The following is a 20,091-nucleotide window of genomic DNA, read 5'->3' on the forward strand; positions in this document are numbered from 1 at the left end:
AAATAAATAAATAAGTAAAAAATCTCTTTAAATGAAAAAAATAAATTAAAATACAATTAGCAGAAACAAAATAGAAATACATTAGCAAAGCTGAAATTGCATGTGGGGACTAAAATCAGTTTAATTTGTTGGGAGCAAGTTGCCAAATTGAAGCAAGATCAGTAGTTGCCCATTATATTCACTAACTCAACAAACATACTGTTCGTTTTCACAGTGATTATTATGCCACCCTATACTATGCATTATTATATTCTGACTCGATTTTATTTTTATTTTTATTTTTATTTTTTCTAACGTGCCCTTATAAAACACGCGTTGAAGTGCATTTATAAGTGTGTTCAACGTTCATTCGGGTTTTTTTTTTTTTTTTTTTATATATAGAATCTGTTTGGCTAAGCTTATTTTAAAGATTAAATTTTAATGTGTTTGGATATAAAACTTATAAATATTTTACTAGTTTATAAGCTCTTAAACATATAATAAAATGCTTTTAACAGCCTAAAAGCTTAGCCAACAAACATGGCTCTTAATAGATTTGTCTGAATTTATAACTCCAATTTAAATCCCCTAATTTCCATTAGAGTGTGCTATGAGCCTATGATGATTATAATTACTAGTAATTAATATTGTAGTTAAGCCCATTTGACTAAAATTAGAGTACAAATAAATACTAATAAATATGTGATTTAAGCAGGTAGATGGAGTATTAAATGTACAGATGGGCCCACACCACCTATTAGTCCTTTTCTCAGCACCCTGAAACTAGTCTACTAAACTAATAGTAATTGATAAATGCAGATTAATTTTCAACCAATAAATAATAAATTATAAATATTTTACTATTTGAAAACCCAATAATGCCCTTACTTCACTTATTTCATGACAAATTTAACTTTATTTTCTGATTTCACATATTTTGTCAATATGGAGGTTTTTGGCTAATTTTCATTTGAAGGGGGTAATCGTGCAGTTAGGCCTTACACTGGGGTAGTATTTGCGATTCACTTAAACTGGGTGATTGTTAACTGTAAATGGAATTAACAATCATCCACTAAGCGCACATACATATTGTGTGTAATTAATTATATACAGATTTACAGTACTTAACAATCGTGCAATGTTAATAACTTAATCTAGCATAAAATCTTCCTGTATCAAGAGTCAACACGACATCATCTCAACAGTCAACACGATTAAGTTCAAAAAGTCAATAAGTCAACACACCCACTAGCTTGTCTTGTCCCTATTTATTGTGCTTCGTCATATAGGACTATATTATATCTTCTAAAATTATCAATTTGAAAAAACAGTCAAAAAAAAAAATAATAATAATAATAATTAGAAGTTGAAAATAAATATATATGTAAGTGTGACGGGCCCAAGCCCAAAGACTAGTATGGACACATTTATAGAAGTTAATGGCGTGGACCAAAGTTGGCTCAACTACAAATTAATTACCACATTTTAAATAATTAAGTTTATGATTAACAGTGATGAAGACAACATAGCTGTATAGCCGCCCCCAATATTTTTCAAAATCTTATTAATTTATATAGAGTCAAAAAAAAAAAAAAAAAATCGTATACAAAAGTGTTATCGAGCCCCTTCATAAGTATTTTAGTGCATTCGCCCGTGTACTTCAAATGACTTAAATTGGCCAGAATTCAAACAATTGGGTCCAGATAATTGTTCATGAGAAGTACGTTGTTTACCATATAAACTTCGAAAATGCAATATAATCATTTTTATAAATTTCAAGTATCGTGAACTTATTTGAATGTGAGAGAGCAGTCTAATTAACCAATGAGTGTGAAATACGAGGACGTGTTTAAAAACGAGTCTAAATAAATTATCGAAAAATCGTTATTTAGGAGGATATTAGTGTTCACTGGAATGCTATTAAAGCATATTGTAATAAGAGTAGCTTAATTGTCATGTGATTGTAGGTGTTTATTTACTAAACATGCATGTGAGTGATTTAATTAATCGCCATCAACAAATTAATTATGATTAAACATTTCAAGAAACATAAAATCATTAATTTTGTTTTCTAAAACTAGGAAACCTAACCACCTAATTATATCATGAATTTGGAGCGCCTTGCTTAAAATACTCGTGTAATAATATAGTCTTGAATTGGATAAACCACACGTAATTGTCATTAGATGTGAATGTGATTCAAAGGTTTTACTTAACTTAATTCACATTTTATAATAAAGTAAAAAAATAAAAAAGCTCGTCGCCTCGTTCAATCTCACCGTAATATACTAGTATTCACTCCACGTCACTAGCGGAGCCAGAATTTTTTGTTCGGAGAGCCGAACGCATTAAAAAAATTCTAATAGAAGGACATTAATATTATTATATACACATAATTTTTTATATTTATATATAAAATAATAGAAATTTGAGCACCCTCGAGTCTACGCTGGCTTCACCACTGCTTCACGTCTTGAAATACCAAAACAAGTTCTAAGGTATATATAATAAAAACATTTAGGTTAAAATATACAAAATGACATAACTTGTTCAATTAAATATAATTGAAATTACAATAATGTGTTTGCTTAAAGAAAAATAAAAATTGTAAAAAAGAGTATTTAGTGAAAATGCCAGAAGAGAAAAAGATGTCACAGAGTTTGACATATGAGAACTTGTTTGTAATAAATGCAAGAAAGAAAATTAATGGCGGTTTTGAAAGCTAACCAACTGTACAAACCCAACTTCGCTGCCCGCATTTACTCCCACCCAAAACCTACCTTTATCTCCACCACCTTAAATACTCCATTCTTCCTTCACTCCATTCTCACCACCTTCTTCAATTCCTGCAAAAAATAATTAAAAAAATAATATATATAATAATGGCTAATATGGCCGGAGGAGAGCAAGACCTTCTGTCGACGGAAATAGTCAACCGTGGGATCGAGTCGTCGGGTCCCGACGCCGGGTCGATGACGTTTTCCGTCAGGGTGCGTAGGAGGCTGCCGGACTTTGTTAACTCCGTTAACTTGAAGTACGTGAAGTTGGGGTACCATTACTTGATCAATCACGGCGTTTACCTGGCGACGATACCGGTGCTGGTTCTGGTTTTCGGGGCGGAGGTGGGAAGCCTGAGAAGGGAGGAGCTGTGGCGGAAGATCTGGGACACCACCGCCGGATACGATCTCGCCTCCGTCGTCGCTTTCTTCGCTCTCTTCGTCTTCACTCTCTCCGTTTACTTCATGTCTCGACCTCGCTCCATTTATCTTCTTGATTTTGCTTGCTTCAAACCCACCGATGATTTCAAGGTTATTTTCGAATATTCCTTTCTTTTTTTTTTATTCGGATCATATAAAAAGCATGCATTTTTATTTATTTATTTATTTATATTGATTATGGAATAAAAGAGATTTGTTTTTTTTTTTTTTAATTAAAAAAAAAATGGGATTGTATGAATGAATTGGAATGGGGTAACTCTTGTTATTGAGGGTTTGAAATTCACATATTAATTTATATAGATTTGTTATGATAGCTAAATGATTTCATGATTTATATAGATTGTAGTGGTGGAAATTTGGATCGGAATTCGAAAATTCCAATTTTTTTTGGGTGTGAAAACTAATTCCTATTGTGTTTCGATAGATTTCGAAAATCGGAACTTTCGAAATTTAGAATGAAAAATATTGTTTTGTGATAAAAAAAATATTAAGATCGAAATCGGGAGTCGGAATTTCGGTTTCAATTTTCGTAATTTTTGGCTGATTTTGGTAAAATAAAAAAGGGGTGATTTTGATTTTGGCTGATTTATGTTGAAACATGAAAATCTGATGAGCAATTTTTAATCATGATTTTTTTTTGAATAATAAATTAAATGATATTCATGTACGCAGGTAACGAAAGAGGAGTTCATCGAACTAGCCCGGAAATCGGGCAAATTCGACGAAGAAAGCCTCGAATTTCAGAGAAGAATCCTCGAATCCTCCGGCATCGGCGATGAAACCTACGTTCCGAAATCCATCGGCTCGCCGGAAAACACCGCCACCATGAAAGAAGGCCGCGCCGAAGCCTCCGCCGTCATTTTCGGAGCACTGGACGAGCTCTTCGAGAAAACTCAGGTCCGGCCAAAAGACGTCGGCGTCCTCGTTCTGAACTGCAGCCTCTTCAATCCAACGCCGTCGCTCTCCGCCATGGTGATCAACCACTACAAGATGAGGGGAAACATCCTGAGCTTCAATTTGGGCGGGATGGGATGCAGCGCCGGCGTAATCGCCGTCGATTTGGCGCGCGACATGCTTCAGGCAAACCCTAGCAGCTACGCCGTCGTGGTGAGTACGGAGATGGTGGGGTACAATTGGTACCCGGGGAAGGACAGATCTATGCTCATCCCGAATTGCTACTTCCGGATGGGCTGCTCCGCCGTGCTGCTCTCCAATCGCCGCCGCGACTACGGCCGCGCGAAGTACAGGCTGGAGCACATAGTGAGGACGCACAAAGGCGCCGACGATCGGAGCTTCCGCAGCATCTACCAGGACGAAGACGGCGAGAAATTCAAGGGGATAAAAATCAGCAAGGATCTGGTCGAAATTGGGGGCGACGCCATTAAAACAAACATCACCACATTAGGGCCGTTGGTTCTGCCGTTGTCGGAGCAGCTCCTCTTCTTCTCGACGCTGATCTGGAAGCTCCTCTTCGGCGGCGGCGGCGGCAATTCCCCGCCGGCGAAACCCTACATCCCGGACTACAAGCTGGCGTTCGAGCACTTCTGCCTCCACGCCGCCAGCAAAACGGTGCTGGACGAGCTCCAGAGGAACCTGAAACTGAGCGACGAGAATCTGGAGGCATCACGCGCCGTGCTGCACAGGTTCGGCAACACCTCCAGCAGCAGCGTTTGGTACGAGATGGCGTATCTGGAGGCGAAGGAGCGGGTCAAGAGAGGGGACCGGGTCTGGCAACTCGGGTTCGGGTCGGGTTTCAAGTGCAACAGTGTGGTGTGGAAATCGATGCGGAGAATCAGGAGGCCGTTGAGGAATCCGTGGCTTGACTGTGTGGAGAGGTATCCCTCTCTGCTGGAATTTCAGGGATGAATTTGTTATTTTATTTTCTTTTGGGGTTTGTTTAATTAATTAAAATTGTTTGGCATTTGTCTACCAAAAAGAATACAGGTTTATAGAGTTTATTTATCTCACAAGGGGAATTGCTTTTTTCAATTTTTCTTTTTTATTGTATTGCCTTTTAATTCGTATTGGTGTAATTGGTATGAAACTCTAATTCAGGAATTATTGTTCGGTAGACTCTAAATATTATGTGGAATATGTATTTCATGTACCACAAATCATAAGTTATATTTTGCATAAATAAAATGGGCCCAGAAATGATAATAAGATGAAACTATGTGCAAATTAATTGGGCTAGAGGCCCAAGAAACATTTTATGTTAGCTTGAAAAATCGCTAGAGGAAAGGTCGCCAAGACATCTCTTGTTTGTCGTAAATTGAGGTCGTTGTCGCAACTCTGTTCGCGTAGATAGAAAAAAAGTACGTCGTAGGGGGCGAGCAGGAGAGGAGTTGATGAATGTGTAGATTTTGGGAGATCTATTATACGAAGATAAGGAAAGAAGAGACGTGGATCGCTGGGGATTTTGGCTAGAAACGTGTATCTTTAGAATAAAGAAATGTGTAGGAGAACTTCTTTATATAAAGACATTTACAAATCCTAGTTAGAGTTACGTTTTTACAATAATAACAATATTCTCTTCTAAAACTCTCTTTGATTATTTTTCATACTTTGTCTATTGCTTCATCGCCGCGGGCTCACAAACAAGACGTGTGGTGAACTTTCCGATGACGAATGGAGTAAAGTTTAGTATAAAGTCTTGAGAGTCGTATATATAATATCAACTAATTCGATAAATTAAAAATGATAAATATTCGATATGCCGGGCCCAAGCCCAAAGACTTTTTATGGACTCATTTATAGAGATGCCCATCTATAAATTTATTATTTTTGTAATTATTTTTTATGGATCCAATCTATAAATTCAAATTGGCATCAATGTGAACAATTTAACCAGGCCCCGTTTTATAAAGTCTTGTGTTTATGAGAAACACAAGCTTATTTGGAGGCGAAGGACCGGGTCAGGAGGGGGCGACCGAGTTTGGCAACTCGGGTTCGGGTCGGGTTCCATTTGTATTCGTGTACGATCGACTCGCTCAATTCACACACTACAGCTCAAGAAAGGAAAGTACAGACCATGCTAACAAAAATGTACGACGAAAAGACTCAAGACATAGATTAAAACTTCATCGTGAACAAAAACCGTAGAGAGAGGAATCTAACAACTTAATCAATTCATATATTTTTTTTCAGTTGCCTGTTTCGTTACACATACAGGCAAGTCTTATTTTGCAGGAGCTTACAAAACTAAAAAATAAATTCAAAAAATAAAAATATAAGATCCAGGTGCCACTAAGGATGGGCCAAAATAGAAATTCAAAAAAAAAAGAAAAAAAAGGAAGGCCGCCAACGATTTGATTATTATGAGAAAAAAGAACAATCAATCTTCCTCAGGCTAACCAGTCCCCATCCATTCCTTCAATTTCTTCAATCTCCATGCTGCAATTTTTCATAACAGATTCCAATAAAAAAATAAATAAAATAAAAAAATCGTCATCGTTCGGAATATATAAAAAAGGTTAATTTTCTTACCATGGCAGAGCAGGATCTTGGAAGTAATTGTCGGAGCAAAAATCATTCACGTGCTGCAAACAGCTCTCGTTTGCATTGAGCCAATCCGGGAATTCCACAGCTTCGTCGAACGGACAGTTCAAGAAATCCCGACCACCACCACCTTCTTCTTGATTCTCCGGCGATATTTCCATAGCCTTCAAGAACTTGAACCACCACGCCGAGTTCACTAAATTCAAGCTATCGTTCCACTCCATCTGATACTGCTCCCCGATCGACCTGATCTCAGCCATCTCGTCGTCGTCCATCGCATGATGCAGACCGGAATCACTGAATTCCGCCACCTCAGCTGGCGGCACTCTAGTGTACTGAATTTCATCGGTGGCGGCTGAAAAGGGAGAAGAGGAGGTTGATGGGGTTGAAGAGGAGTAAATTGATGAAGGGTTGGTGGCGGCGGTGTAGTAAAAAGTCGAGTCCATGTTGTTAAAATCTTGAAGATTGAGATTGAGGTTGAGGCCAAGTGTTTGGCTAGGGAGTATGAAATTGAGGTTTTCTTGGAAATAAGGTGGCTGCGGCGGTGGTGGCGGTGGCGGTGGTTGTGCAATTGAGGAAATAGGCCAAGAATAAGGAGAAGGGTGGTACGGTAGATTTTCGAGATAGCCGGGTGGGAAATTATTCGAAGTTGGAGAATTCGAAGCGTAAATTCTCGGATTCCTACGAGACTTCGATTTGGCTTCCTGTTCTTGAGTTGAAAGTTGATGAACTTCGGGCCTCGATTCGATTTGCTGCTGCTGCTGCTGCTGTTGATTCTCCCCGGCTTGTTTCATAGCAGCCCGATGGAATTTGAGGGCGGTGACTATTTCTCGTCGGGCTTCGGCCATGTTCAGCAGCCTTTCTTGGTAAGGCCTGCTTGTGTGGAGCCTTCTCCTGACTTGCTTTTTGTGCTGCTGAGGTGGCTGCGATTTTTCTTGTTTCTGATCGGAAAATCCATCGCACGTCGAAATTCGATCCCCCTCCAAATCATCGAGCTCTTTCGAGCTCGATGAGTCTTTGGTTCTCGAAGATGACAACTGCTTAACAAGACTTCGAATGTAAGCACCTGATAAATGAGGTTCTTTCGGTTTTTCGGATTTCGAAATCTCCGGTACACCATTTTTCGACTTGGATGAAGAAGATTTCCCCCTCATTCTTTTTTTTTCTTTTTGAGGTAAATCTTCTTCTTCCTTTTTTTTATTTTTTTTTTTATTTTATTTCTGGGGGCCAAAGTACAGAATGCAGAGATCACAGGTCCGGATGGAGGGGTGCTCGTGGGTGCTATAAATAGCTGTCAACACACACTCTAGGGCTTTTTTTATTTATAATTCTGTTGGAATTTTCCCTATTTTGGTAAACAACTAGGTTTCATAATTATTTTATGGTGGGTGTGGGGGGGGGGGGGGGGGGGGAAGCTAATGAATGGGTAGTTAGAATTCGATGATGTTACACCTGGTGAAATACAACAGATAGTTTTTTCAAGTTTTAACTACACACATTCACACATATATGCATATGGATGTGCGTAAAAATGTGAAATTCACCGAGTGTAAGATAGAACAAACTAAGAGGTTTCACAGTTGATTTTGCCCTCTTACATTAGATGTTTTTCTTCTATTTCATGTTAGTTATTTAATCCTCACATGTATTATTACACATCTAATTAAGTAGCAATTCATGTAATAACCAGTTATGATAAGATATTCAAGCATGTAATAAACAAACACACACACACACATATCCACATGTCCATTAAGAATGATACAATGTAAATGCTTATAGATATATACAGACAGTCAACAAATTCTCAATCAAATAAGTAAAAAATAAGACAGCTGAAAATGTTACCATGTCATAAACAACTGCTTTTAACTGTTTTTTTCTTTTCTTATTGAGTTAAAACTACATGAAATAGAATGGAACAGCAAATATTATATATTTTGTGTTCAGTAACTTACTGTAATATTTTTTTATTTTAATTTTTAATAAAAAAAAATAATGCCTATATCAATTGGACAGTCTCAAGAAACGTCAGCATGAGGTCTACAGAAACTGACAGGAGAATTTCAATTACTGTTGTAACCTCCTCTTTTGATCAAATATATATTAAATTGCTCAAATTCTAAATAATATTATTTTAGATAATAGATATATAGATATATTATTTTTGTTATTTGATTGATTCCCTTGCCAAATTTGAAATTGCTCAACATGATTAAAGTGAGTTGATGAAACAAAGAACTTAGACAAATTATATAAAAATGATTAAAAAAAGATGGTCTGAAAAAGGACAGAAAAACTCCATACCTTGCCCTCATTGTTTGAATTCCAAATGCTCCTTTCTTGCCAAACAGCTTTCTTGGCTTACTGAGCTATGAGTGTTCTACTACAATGGCTCTGTGTCAGCACCTGTACCCAAAAGAAAATTATTAACATATTACTGTTTCTGAAACTATTTTATCTGCAGACACACTGAAATCACTTTTTTAATCTATGTTTTTTCAAGGAATTAATTAATAATTGGAGAAAGGAAATGATATTAAGACAATAATATTATAGGGTAAATTACTAAAAAAAACCTCATTTTTTGGTAATTACAACCATCCCTTAAATATGAATCTTCTTACACGTCCACCCTTGCGGTGTCAAATTTAATGGAATCTTCAAGATTATGTGGAATATTCTCCAGTTTGTACCCGTTTTACCCCATTTGAACTCCACATTTTGAAACAAAATGATCATAAAATGTATCTCTTGGCTTGTAAATATCAAATTGTGGTGCATCAAACACTGCATTTTTACATAAAACGAGTACAAACTAGAGAACATTCCACAGAATCTAGAAAATTCAAATTCAACTCCACATTTTGAAACAAAATGATCATAAATTGTATCTCTTGGCTTGTAAATATCAAATTGTGGTGCATCAAAGGCTGTATTTTTACATAAAACGAGTACAAACTAGAGAACATTCCACAGAATCTAGAAAATTTTGTTGAATTTGACACCATAAGGATGGACGTGTAAGAAGATTCATAGTTGAAGGAATGTTGTAACTACCCAAACGGAGGGTTTTTTTTTCGTAATTTAACCTTACCTATTGGCCGTAATTTACCCTAATAGTAGATTACAAGATTGTGAGGTGAGATCAATCAAAAGATCAAAGCAAAGTTTTAAATTTTATCTGATAACAAGTGAAAAGATAAGATTTTTCATTAATTGTGATTACATCATCAATACTATCATCCATTGGTAAAATTCAATTAAAATAGCAAAAACAAAGATGATATTGTTTACTTCTGATCTGCCTCATTCAACATGCAATGTCCAATCACCTCTGCAGCACTCAGAAGCAGCTAATGAGTTCTCAGTTATCTAATTTAAACACCTTATATTTTTTAGTCATTAATTTTTCTATGGTCAAATGGATAAAATCTAATTCAATTTTCAATTTGTTTTTAATAGTTTTACTTGAGTAATAATCTTATCTTATTTCTGTAGCAATATATAGGAATTAGATTTTGCTTACTTTTTTTGTATATATATGAAATGGAGTAAAATTGTAATTAACACACATATTTACATGTGGATGTGTGTAAAATATACATTCGATATATACACGTGTACGGTGGGTGAAGTAAATGCTACACCGTGTAGCATATCATCGTAAATCGACCATAACCACACATAGATGTGACCGTGTATAAAATGAGTACTCGATATATACACTTGGGCCTCATTTAGTTGCCAAGATAGGATTAATCGAGATAAAATTAAATAATCTAATGAAAATTCAATTCTTTTACGGGAACACGGAAGGTCCAACCAAAAGGCTCCTTAAAAGGCATATTAAAGCATTGTAACATAATATTTTCGGGTCGACCAAGGAAGTTATTATTAGGTTTACCCAATTAATAAGTTTAATCACAACTAAGAGCAACTCCAATGGAGGCATTAAATGAGGTATCAAACTAAAAAACTACCATTTTGATGCTCTAAAATTAAAAAATCTTCCTCCAATGGAGGCATTAAATGGGGAATTATTTTGATACTCAACCAACCCGAGGTGCAAAAATAATCCCTGGAAAATGAGGTATCAAAAATGTAACCACTTCATTGACCTATCACTATTTGACACGTGGCATTTAATAATATAATTATTCATATATTTCAAATTTGATAATCTATTTGATACTTGTGGTTGGAGTGAATTTTTTTTCTAGAAGTATCAAAGTATTATATCAAGTATCAAATGAATGTTTAATGCTCCATTTTGATGTCTCTCCATTGGAGTTGCTCTAATCTCCCAATCAAACTATGCCTTGGATGACAAGATTATACTCGGTGATGCAAATGCTACACCGGGTGAAATACATGGAATTATCGTAATTTACACACATATACATGTCCAATAGGATTCTACCGATGAAGTAGATGCTACACCATGCAACATAAATCGTAAGTCTATACATAATCACACACATACATACACGGTAAAATTACGCCGGAATAAATTTGTGTTTTCCAATTCAAACTAACCTAAATCAAATCAATTTTAAATTTCCCGAACTCAATTTCATCATAGCAAGATCAAATTAGGGATCAACAGTCAAAATAATGAATTAAAAGCAAAGAGAAAATTAAAGGAAAGAAGAAGTGAAAGGGAAAAAGGAAACGCGCCTGACTGCAGCTGCGCCACTGTGGATAAACATCCAAAAAACCACACTGCATTTACCCCCCTTTTTTCTTTTTTCCATTTTCTCTGATTAAAAAATTAAATAAAAAATGCTGCAGCTAGCTTCAACCAATCCGGTTGGGCCGCAGTTTTCCCCTCTGGTGGTCTCGACGAATCGCATTCCACCACCATTTCATCGCCATAACTAAATACATATCCAGACAATAAATATTCATAGAAGTAGCCCCTCTCTCTCTCTCTCTCTCTGGATTCCTTTCACACCACCGTTGCGATAAAAAAAAAATGTCTGCATCCCCAATTATTATAATATAATATAATAATTATGATAGATGAGAGAAATTACAAATGGATCAAGTTGCGAAATGTGGGGGAAAAACTGAGAATCAGAGGGTGTTAATTGATTATTCGACTGAGGGTTTTTTTCTTTTTTTTGTTTTTTTTTTTGGCTGATAAATAATTTTGCAGGATTTTTAAAGTGAGTGGTCTTTTCTCTACGGCTATCTGCGCCCCCACTGCATAATGGAGTGGTCTCTCTCTCTCTTAATGTTTTAGGTTGAAAATTAATTAGCTAAATAATTTTTTGTTGGAAAATGTAATTTTTTTTTCCTTCTTTTTTCTCAATTTTATTCAAATTTTAAAAATAACTATTTGAGGGCATGGTAGAATATATATTTTCACTTCGGGTTAAAATGTTGTTTCAATTTTTGTTGGTCCGGTTTTGACTTCTAACGTGACTTTGACATTTTTATAGCATGGTTTTGGCAAAATTCAATCACGAAAACCATACTCATGAGTAATCTTTCTAATCTAACTTAAATTGGCTAAATTTCGAATCTGCTAGATTGAATATTGAATGGAAAAGTTGTGCATGAACGAACTGTATTTTACCTTTAACTTTAGATAACTCAAATCATCAAGATTGTGAATATTGTTGCTTGATTCATGTACAATATTTTTCCTACACGACATTCAATCTGGTGATTCAAGTTAGATAAGAAAGTCAATTCAAAGAATTACAATTTTAGATGTTTTGAATTTTACCAAATTCAGTTCGAAAGTGATCAAATTGGTGTTTGAAGTCGAAACCATGTTACTAAACTGAAACAGCATTTACCACGTACTTCTTTTGTATCCCTGTGATAGTCGCTATACCAATTTAAAATAGCTCAAATGTTTAAAATGCAGGGTATATTAAAACAATGCTTATTTTCAAAGAATATATAAAATTTAGAGATATAAAGTATAGTATTTAAAACATTTATATTTCTTGTATAATTAATTAATAAAAGGATGCATGGTGGAGGGGGTGGTGGTCCCTTAATTGCTGTGAGATTAGTTGTGATAATTAAATAAGTATGAAGATAAGACAAGCAAATGTGTGGTCCAAATTTCAGGTAGCTTCTTAAGTCTATGTTTTGATCCTTTTTACAGTGAGTTATTTCTCGGGTTACTTTTCTGCATAACTGCCAGCTGGATCTAGACTTGTCCAACACCTTCAAATTACAACTTTTATTTTATTTTTTAATTAATAATAAATTAAAATTAAAGAAAAAAAAGGAGAAAATAATTAATTAGAAATTGGTAAATAAAAAATAGTAATGGAATGGAAGAAAGAGTGGTGGGACCAAGTGGGGAAAGACAGAGGGGTGGGTGGGGCCCAGATGTGACGAGTCAGAAAGGATCAAAGGTAAGCTGAAAGGTGGGAAAGGGGCTGAGCCTGAGCCGTCCAATAAGAGAAGGGCCTCCACGTGCTCCATAAACTAATGGACAATAAATCACCTATCGGCCTGCACCCCCACCCCAATTCTGCCAGCCCAATTTCCACCTTTTGTTTCCCCGGTCCATTATATACTATTTAGGGGTGGAAATCAGACTGAAATTTCCTAATCCGTTCGGTTCGAAAAAATCTGAATTTGGAACTCTTTTTGTCATTTCGATTTCCGACGTTATGTGTTTCGATTTTTTCGAATGTTTTGGAACGGAATTGGAATTGTATATAAAATTCTCATAATTTTGATTTTCGTTCCAAATAATATTTAGGATAAATTACACCTGCATCCCTGAGGTATGCTAATATAACTTTAAGATCCCTGTAGGATCGGTAATTACAATCACCCACCTGAAATATTGTCAGAAACCTTAACGGAATAATGCATTGGATAAGTTATTCCGTTAGGATTCTAACGGACTATTAGTTTCAGGTTGTGTCAGAGACAACATATAGCTAAAAGGTGACATGTCTCTTCTAACATTTCTTAAATCCTTGTCATTTTATATAAGATTTATAAATTTTCATCTATGGTAGCATTAACGGCCTTGTGGGAAACAAATATAGTGCATATCGATCCTCAGAGCATAAAATCTTGGCTTCGGTAATTGTTTCATAAGTGTGACTGTAATTAACAATACCACATAATTCTTAAAATTATTTTAACATACCTTAGGGGTGTAGGTGTAATTTACCTTAATATTTAAGATGTTCAAATGTAGACAACAAAAGTATATTTGACTAAATAAGATATGTTTGAGAGTAGTTGGTATGGTATTAATTGAATAGGTAAGGGAGGTGAATCGAGTGTTGCTAAGGTCACTTTCCGGTATTAGTGGGGGTGCCTTTGGGACCATCTCATATTTTCTAGTTTGCCCCCACCTAAATGCAAATACATGCAACAAATAATATATATATATATATATATATATATATATATATATATATATATATATATATATATATATATATATATATATTTGTTTAAGAAAAAAAAATGTTGAATTTGGAACCCCATGTTACATATATTGTAGCCCAACTTACCCATATAGCCTGCTTTATACTATTTGGGCCGGCCCGGAGGGCACAAAGATAAACAAATTAAAAAATAATTGTATTTTTATATAGACTGAGTTTATAAATTCTTAAAATTATTTCAAGTTCCTTTTTTTTCAAAAATATTGTTTCGGTGTTGTAAGTTGATACATAGAATAACGGTGGGCCCATCAACCCATCACAGGCCTGTCCATCCTGTGAGGATTTTGGGCTGAGGCATGAATTATTTTTTATTGGCCCAATTCTACATTTAATCCTAAGTGTAGCCCAATACTAGATTCAACCCGTACATGCGCAAATCAAGATCGGGTGATCTCGACTATCCATTCTTTGTTGACTAATCCTGACCATTCATTCAGTCATGTAAAAGGATTTTCTCAACCCTAATGTCTCTCTCATTTCTTATGTCGCTCATCTCTCTTCTTTTCTCTCTTTCTTTCTATCTCTCATTTTCTATGTATGGCGACTTTACAATCTTCGTTATACGATGAGAGACATTGACTTTGGCGCGCATTCATTTGCTTCGAACCGTTGCTTTGGTTACTATATATACTATTATTAATGAGATAAGGGTAACACGTAAAACTCAAACCACTTTCTGTCTTCGATTTGATGTCTTATGTGAGTAGATTGAATATATATGAGTGAAATAATGGGTCTGATGAGTGATTGAGAGTGGTCCTTGTTGACTGGGTGGATGTGCATGTGTTGGTGAGTCAACTCAGTGTAAGTGGGGTAAATCTATGATTTATGAGTTTGTGTAATGCTTCGTGCTTGAAACATATTGGTGTTACTTCCATTTAGGTATTATGAGCAATAGGACAGGACTGTGTGACAGGACTGAGCCATCAAAGATATTAACAGGTCCATGTGTAAGAATTATCTCTTTTAATATCTTCTTCCTCTGAACTCGATCTTTCTTTTGTATTTTTGTTAGTAAAACGATTACTTCTAAACGAGTACCCAACACGTCCGCGCAATGAATATTTACGGTATAGCCCATCGAGCGGAAATGATGAGCTGGCTGGGCTTGCCATTTTTGAAAATTTTAATTGCAATAAACAATGGGCTAATAAATGGCCCATAAACTTGGCCATAGCGATTCGGTAAAACGCGAAAGAAGCAGCGTACAATTGCTTCTTAATGGGCCTTCTATGAAAACTTATATTTCTTGCCTAATCTTTAAATTACCCGCCAAAACTACGAGTATTTCCGAATTAAGTCGAGCCGAACACATATGTTTGTTCAAGTTTTTCTAAAATTTTATCTACTTCTGCAATTACATTCGAGTTTGTTTTAATAAACAATCGAGTCGAACTCCAACAAACTCTAATTGAGCCGAGCATAACTTCAGTTATCAAACCAAGCTTTTATAATCTCGAATCGAGTAACTTCGTTCGATTTTCATACTAGTTCCATCTTGTTTATCTTATTTTTACACAAAAAAAACTCTTATTTCAAATTACCTTGGTAATTTTACCCTCGTTTTCGACCCGATTTAAATCAAATACACAGCATCACAAATTCAGGAAGAAACGATAAACAATTTAAATAAATATTGTAGAAAATTAAAAAGCTACAAAAATCTCACACACACACAAATTAGAAATGTCTAATTAACAGAAGCTTCAATCCTAGGCTCAAAAGACAACGCAGAAGCAAACTCTTTCGCTTCGCCGCCATTGTCGTAAAACTGCGGAACTTCAACCCATTCATTTCCGACCAAATCACACATCACATAACAACACATTTCACCGGAACTCACACACACAAACATCTTCCCGCCACCGCCGCCGCCGCTGCAGTTTATATCGGCCTTCTTGCTGTAGAACTTATGGGACATGTGCGGCGGCATCGCCGCCACCTGCCGCCAAGATTCGATCTTCTCATCCCAACTCCACACTCGAACACTGCAACTTTCGAGGAAGTCGCAGAGAAGAACCACGTACATTTCCCCGCCGCACTCGACTAGATCGATCGAGTATTCGGAGAAAACAGGGAGAAGCCTCGGGTACTCGGAGAATTGGCGGCGCGTGAGGTTGCAGGCCACCACCGTCCCGGATGAGCTCAGGAAGTGGAGGATTTCGTCTCCGGCGGCGCGTGAGATTGTGAGGACTGATGAGTATTGCTTCGACGGGCTCCTCTGGATTTCCGGCGAGACGACGTTGCCGCATTTGCTCAGGAAATACTGCGTGCAGTCGTCGTCGTTTGCTTCTGATTCAACGGGGCTGCTGCTGCTGCTCTTGGTGGCGGACTTTCTTGTGAGGGAGATTTCGTCCTCCCACTGATCGGCGCTGGAGCTGTACTGCCGGAATGTGATGTTCGGCAGCTCGCCGGAGACTACGAACACCTTGAAAGTTCCGGCTTTTGATGACGTCATTGATATTGCCAGAATGGGTGGATGCGGGGTTGGGAGTGACGTCAGCTGGTGGCACGCGCCGGTAACGGGGTTGGTGACGATGAAGTCTCCGGCGGCGGTGTTGCTGTGGAAGCAGATCAAGCCGCCGGAGGAGGCAACCGGAATGAAATCGACGGCGGAGAACAGAGGCGGGCGGTTGAGCTTCTTCCAGTTTCCTTCCGACGAATCGAAGGCTATCGAACTCTGGGGTTTCCGAGAATCCACCATGAAAAACCAGGGTTCACGAGCCGGAACTTGAGAGCAGGCCCGCCGGAAAGTGGCGGAATCCGCCGTGGACTTCCATCGTTTGCAGACGGAACTGAGGCGGAGGAAGGAAGAGGTCGGCAGCCATGAGAGAACCCTCTCAAGAAGGTCTTGATTGAGCTCGTTCAATGGAAATCTTGAAATCTCCGGCGACTTTCTCTTGTGACTTGTTCGGACAACAACAACAACGTTGTCATCTCCGACAACCTCCATTAAAGCAGAGTGTGTGTGTGTGTTTGGGTGTGTGGAGAGGGTTAATTTAGCTATGGTGAAGAAAGTGTTGTATGGAGAGATGGTTTTATACTGTAGACAAAAATGGAGTTGACAGAGTAAAGTGAAAGGGGTCTCATTGACAAATTAAAATAATATATATAATATAATATAAATAAATATATAATATGTTTATATAAAAAGGAAATGATTAATAATGTGTCACGGGCGGGTGGGGGGTGGGGGGGGGGGGGGTGGTAGGAAAAAGAAAAAGCCGAAAAGGGGTTGATGAGCAAGGAATTCAATTCCTACGAGGAAAAAGGGAGGGGCAAATCCTAATTATATGAAGGTTTATTTTATTATTTTAATATTATTATTTTGGCTGACTTCTTTAATTTGACAAAGAAAAGAAGACAACATAGGGACCCTATGTTTACTTTCTTTTGTTTCCCATTTACACTTTACAATATTAAATGATTCAGGCTGTGAATATGTTGCTTTTTTTTTTTCTTTTTTATTAAGCTAGTATCAAATTACAAAAATACCCCTCTTATTTGGGTACTTAGAGCAACTCCAATGGAGGCACTAAATGAGGTATCAAACTAAAAAACTACCACTTTGATGCTCTAAAATTAAAAAAATTCTTCTCCAATGGAGGCATTAAATGGAGAATTATTTTGATACTCAACTACCCCGAGGTGCAAAAATACTCCCTGGAAAATGAGGTATCAAAAATATAACCACTCCATTAACCTATCACAATTTGACACATGGCATTTAAAAAAATAATTATTCATATATTTAAAATTTGATAATCTATTTGATACTCGTGGTTGGAGTGAATTTTTTTTCAAGAAGTATCAAAGTATTCTATCAAGTATCAAATGAATATTTAATGCTCCATTTTGATATCTCCCATTGGAGTTGCTCTTACAACTAACTCCATAAATTATGAATATTTTTACACGTTCATCATGATGTCGAATTCAACATAATCTTTTAGATTTCGTGAAATGTTCTTCAGTTTGTACTCGTTTTGTGGAAAAATGCAGTTTCTGATGCTTGCAAGCCAAAAAAACATCTTATGATCATCTTGTTTTAAAATGTGGAGCTCGACTGAGATAAAATGGGTACAAATTCGAGAATATTCCACATAATCTAGAAGATTCCACTAAATTTGACACAACAATATTGGTAGACATGTAAGATGATTCATTGTTGATGGGTGGTTGTAATTACCTAAACATTAGAGTTTTTTTTTTATTCGTAAATTTAACATAACTAGTTATTAATTAATAAAAAAAACATTTCACTCCATGGTTGCTTAAATCATTTCTTGATTAATACAAGTTTTAAGGTTTTTTCTTCCCCTAAATTACCATAGGAGTGGCTGACTCTCTGTTAAAGTGAAAGGTAAGTATTTCTATTTACATGTAAAAATAAAAAGAAGAAAAGATAATTAGGTGAAAAAGAAAAAGAAAAAATAATATAATACTAATGCATGTGTGTGTATGAGGAGGAGGAATCTAACCCTCGTGTATGCAAAATTTCTTTTTGAGTATTATAATGTTGTCAGATGTTGAAGTCAAATGTGAGCAGCCTAGCTACTAAAGAATCCAAAGCTCTGACTTTTCCTTAATTATGTATTTATTTAATTTGTTGCTTATTATTAATAATAATTAAAATAATAATAATAATAATAATCATAAAATGGCTTTGGATGCTCAAGGTGAGAAAAATGGTTAATTAATTAGCAAAAAAGCCATGAATTACGCCATCTTTTCTCGTGTGACAGATACTATTAGTGTTGTGTTATCGAGATTAATGCAGGTTTTAGGGTTTTGGCTGCTATACATATGGTGGTATATGCATTTTTTTTTTATTTTTTTTTTTGATAAGAGTGGTATATGTATGTATTTATAAAATTCAGGAAAAAAATATGAATTATAAGAGCAACTTCATTGGAGGAATTAAATGGGGAATTAAATGGAATAACTTCTATTTTGATGCTCCAAAACATAAATTTTCATCTCCAATGGGGGAATTAAATTGGTAGTTATTTTGATATTCAACTTTCCGAGATGCAAAAATTCATCAAGGAAAAAAAGGTATCAAAACATTAACTACCCAACAAACCAATTAAAAATTGACACGTGTCAATATTAAATATATTTATGCTTATGTTTAAAATTAAATGATTCATTTAATGCTTGCGGTTGAAGTAAATGAGTATCAAAATAATAAAACGAGTATCAAATTAATATTTGATGACCGATTTTGATACTTTACCATTGGAGTTGCTCTAAGTTTGCACCCAAATATATCTCATGGGCATAAAAATATTATTTTCAACTACTGAAATCTTACTAATAACTTATGTTTTAAAATACCCCCCCCCCCCCCCCCCACCCCCCACCACCGTAATAACTATAATTCTCCCCCAAAATTTGTTTATATCTTACACAGACCATCTTATTGTCATTTTTCACGGATTCAAGGGAATATGGTTAAAAAATGCCAATTTTACACGTAAGAGCAGTCTCTTACTTGTACGTGATTTTGGTATACCTTCTACAGTGACCTCATTTTCTTCATCATCACATACACTTCCCGAATTGCTAGTATGAAGTATCATAGTATACATAAGCAATTTTTTTAATCATTTGTGCGTGGCTATCTTCAATCGGTTCCACGTTTGTAGGGATATAATCGGTATTTTTCATGGAATATTCCCAGAAATAATTTTTTTGTGTGAAAAATCACACCGTAAAGGAGTCGGTGTAAGACGGAAACAAACATTGGGGGAAGTTTGATAATTACTAATAGGCAGGGTGTTTTATGTAATTAAGTCTAAGTTTAGGGTGTTCTTTTATAATTTACCCAATTATTAAATTGGGCGTATCCGGTTAGGCCCACATGAAAACATGGACCTATTGATATATTAGTCTGATGAAGTGTGCAAAGCCCATCAGAGACTTAGACGGTTAGATTAGAGCCCAACAAT

General features: G+C 36.1%; 3 protein-coding genes across 4 annotated transcripts; 1 reads left to right on the plus strand and 2 right to left on the minus strand.

Annotated features, from left to right (window-relative positions):
* Positions 1-2,569: 2,569 nt before the first annotated feature.
* Positions 2,570-5,277, plus strand: KCS10 (3-ketoacyl-CoA synthase 10). The gene is made up of 2 exons (XM_013000377.2): positions 2,570-3,287; positions 3,870-5,277. Exons 1-2 carry the CDS (start codon positions 2,862-2,864, stop codon positions 5,061-5,063), a joined length of 1,620 nt encoding a protein of 539 aa, XP_012855831.2. The 5' UTR covers positions 2,570-2,861; the 3' UTR covers positions 5,064-5,277.
* Positions 5,278-6,310: 1,033 nt separating this feature from the next.
* On the minus strand, positions 6,311-11,884 carry LOC105975208 (hydroxyproline-rich glycoprotein family protein). 2 transcript variants are annotated; one of them, XM_088815792.1, is made up of 4 exons: positions 11,376-11,884; positions 9,003-9,104; positions 6,684-7,732; positions 6,311-6,590 (listed from the first exon to the last, which is right to left on the minus strand). In XM_088815792.1, exons 3-4 carry the CDS (start codon positions 7,541-7,543, stop codon positions 6,542-6,544), a joined length of 909 nt encoding a protein of 302 aa, XP_088671918.1. In that variant the 5' UTR covers positions 7,544-7,732; positions 9,003-9,104; positions 11,376-11,884; the 3' UTR covers positions 6,311-6,541. The 2 variants fall into 2 exon arrangements, with proteins under 2 accessions (XP_088671918.1, XP_012855837.2); XM_013000383.2 differs by lacking the exons at positions 9,003-9,104; positions 11,376-11,884 and having other exon boundaries at positions 6,684-8,310.
* Positions 11,885-15,739: 3,855 nt separating this feature from the next.
* Positions 15,740-17,201, minus strand: LOC105975207 (F-box family protein). The gene has a single exon (XM_013000382.2). It carries the CDS (start codon positions 17,088-17,090, stop codon positions 15,828-15,830), a length of 1,263 nt encoding a protein of 420 aa, XP_012855836.2. The 5' UTR covers positions 17,091-17,201; the 3' UTR covers positions 15,740-15,827.
* Between the last annotated feature and the right edge of the window lie 2,890 nt (positions 17,202-20,091).

Source organism: Erythranthe guttata, chromosome 1 (genome assembly GCF_056151865.1).
Source record: "Erythranthe guttata isolate IM_541 chromosome 1, IM_541, whole genome shotgun sequence".
Classification (NCBI taxonomy): Eukaryota; Viridiplantae; Streptophyta; class Magnoliopsida; order Lamiales; family Phrymaceae; genus Erythranthe; species Erythranthe guttata.

Bases quoted from the DNA above. Each gene is read 5' to 3' on its own strand.
- LOC105975207 (XM_013000382.2), bottom strand. From the start codon at position 17,090: ATGGAGGTTGTCGGAGATGACAACGTTGTTGTTGTTGTCCGAACAAGT.
- LOC105975208 (XM_013000383.2), bottom strand. From the start codon at position 7,849: ATGAGGGGGAAATCTTCTTCATCCAAGTCGAAAAATGGTGTACCGGAG. The intron at 6,591-6,683 runs GTAAGAAAATTA...GAAAAATTGCAG, and splicing joins CAAGATCCTGCTCTGCCATG to CATGGAGATTGAAGAAATTG.
- KCS10 (XM_013000377.2), top strand. From the start codon at position 2,862: ATGGCTAATATGGCCGGAGGAGAGCAAGACCTTCTGTCGACGGAAATA. The intron at 3,288-3,869 runs GTTATTTTCGAA...TCATGTACGCAG, and splicing joins AACCCACCGATGATTTCAAG to GTAACGAAAGAGGAGTTCAT.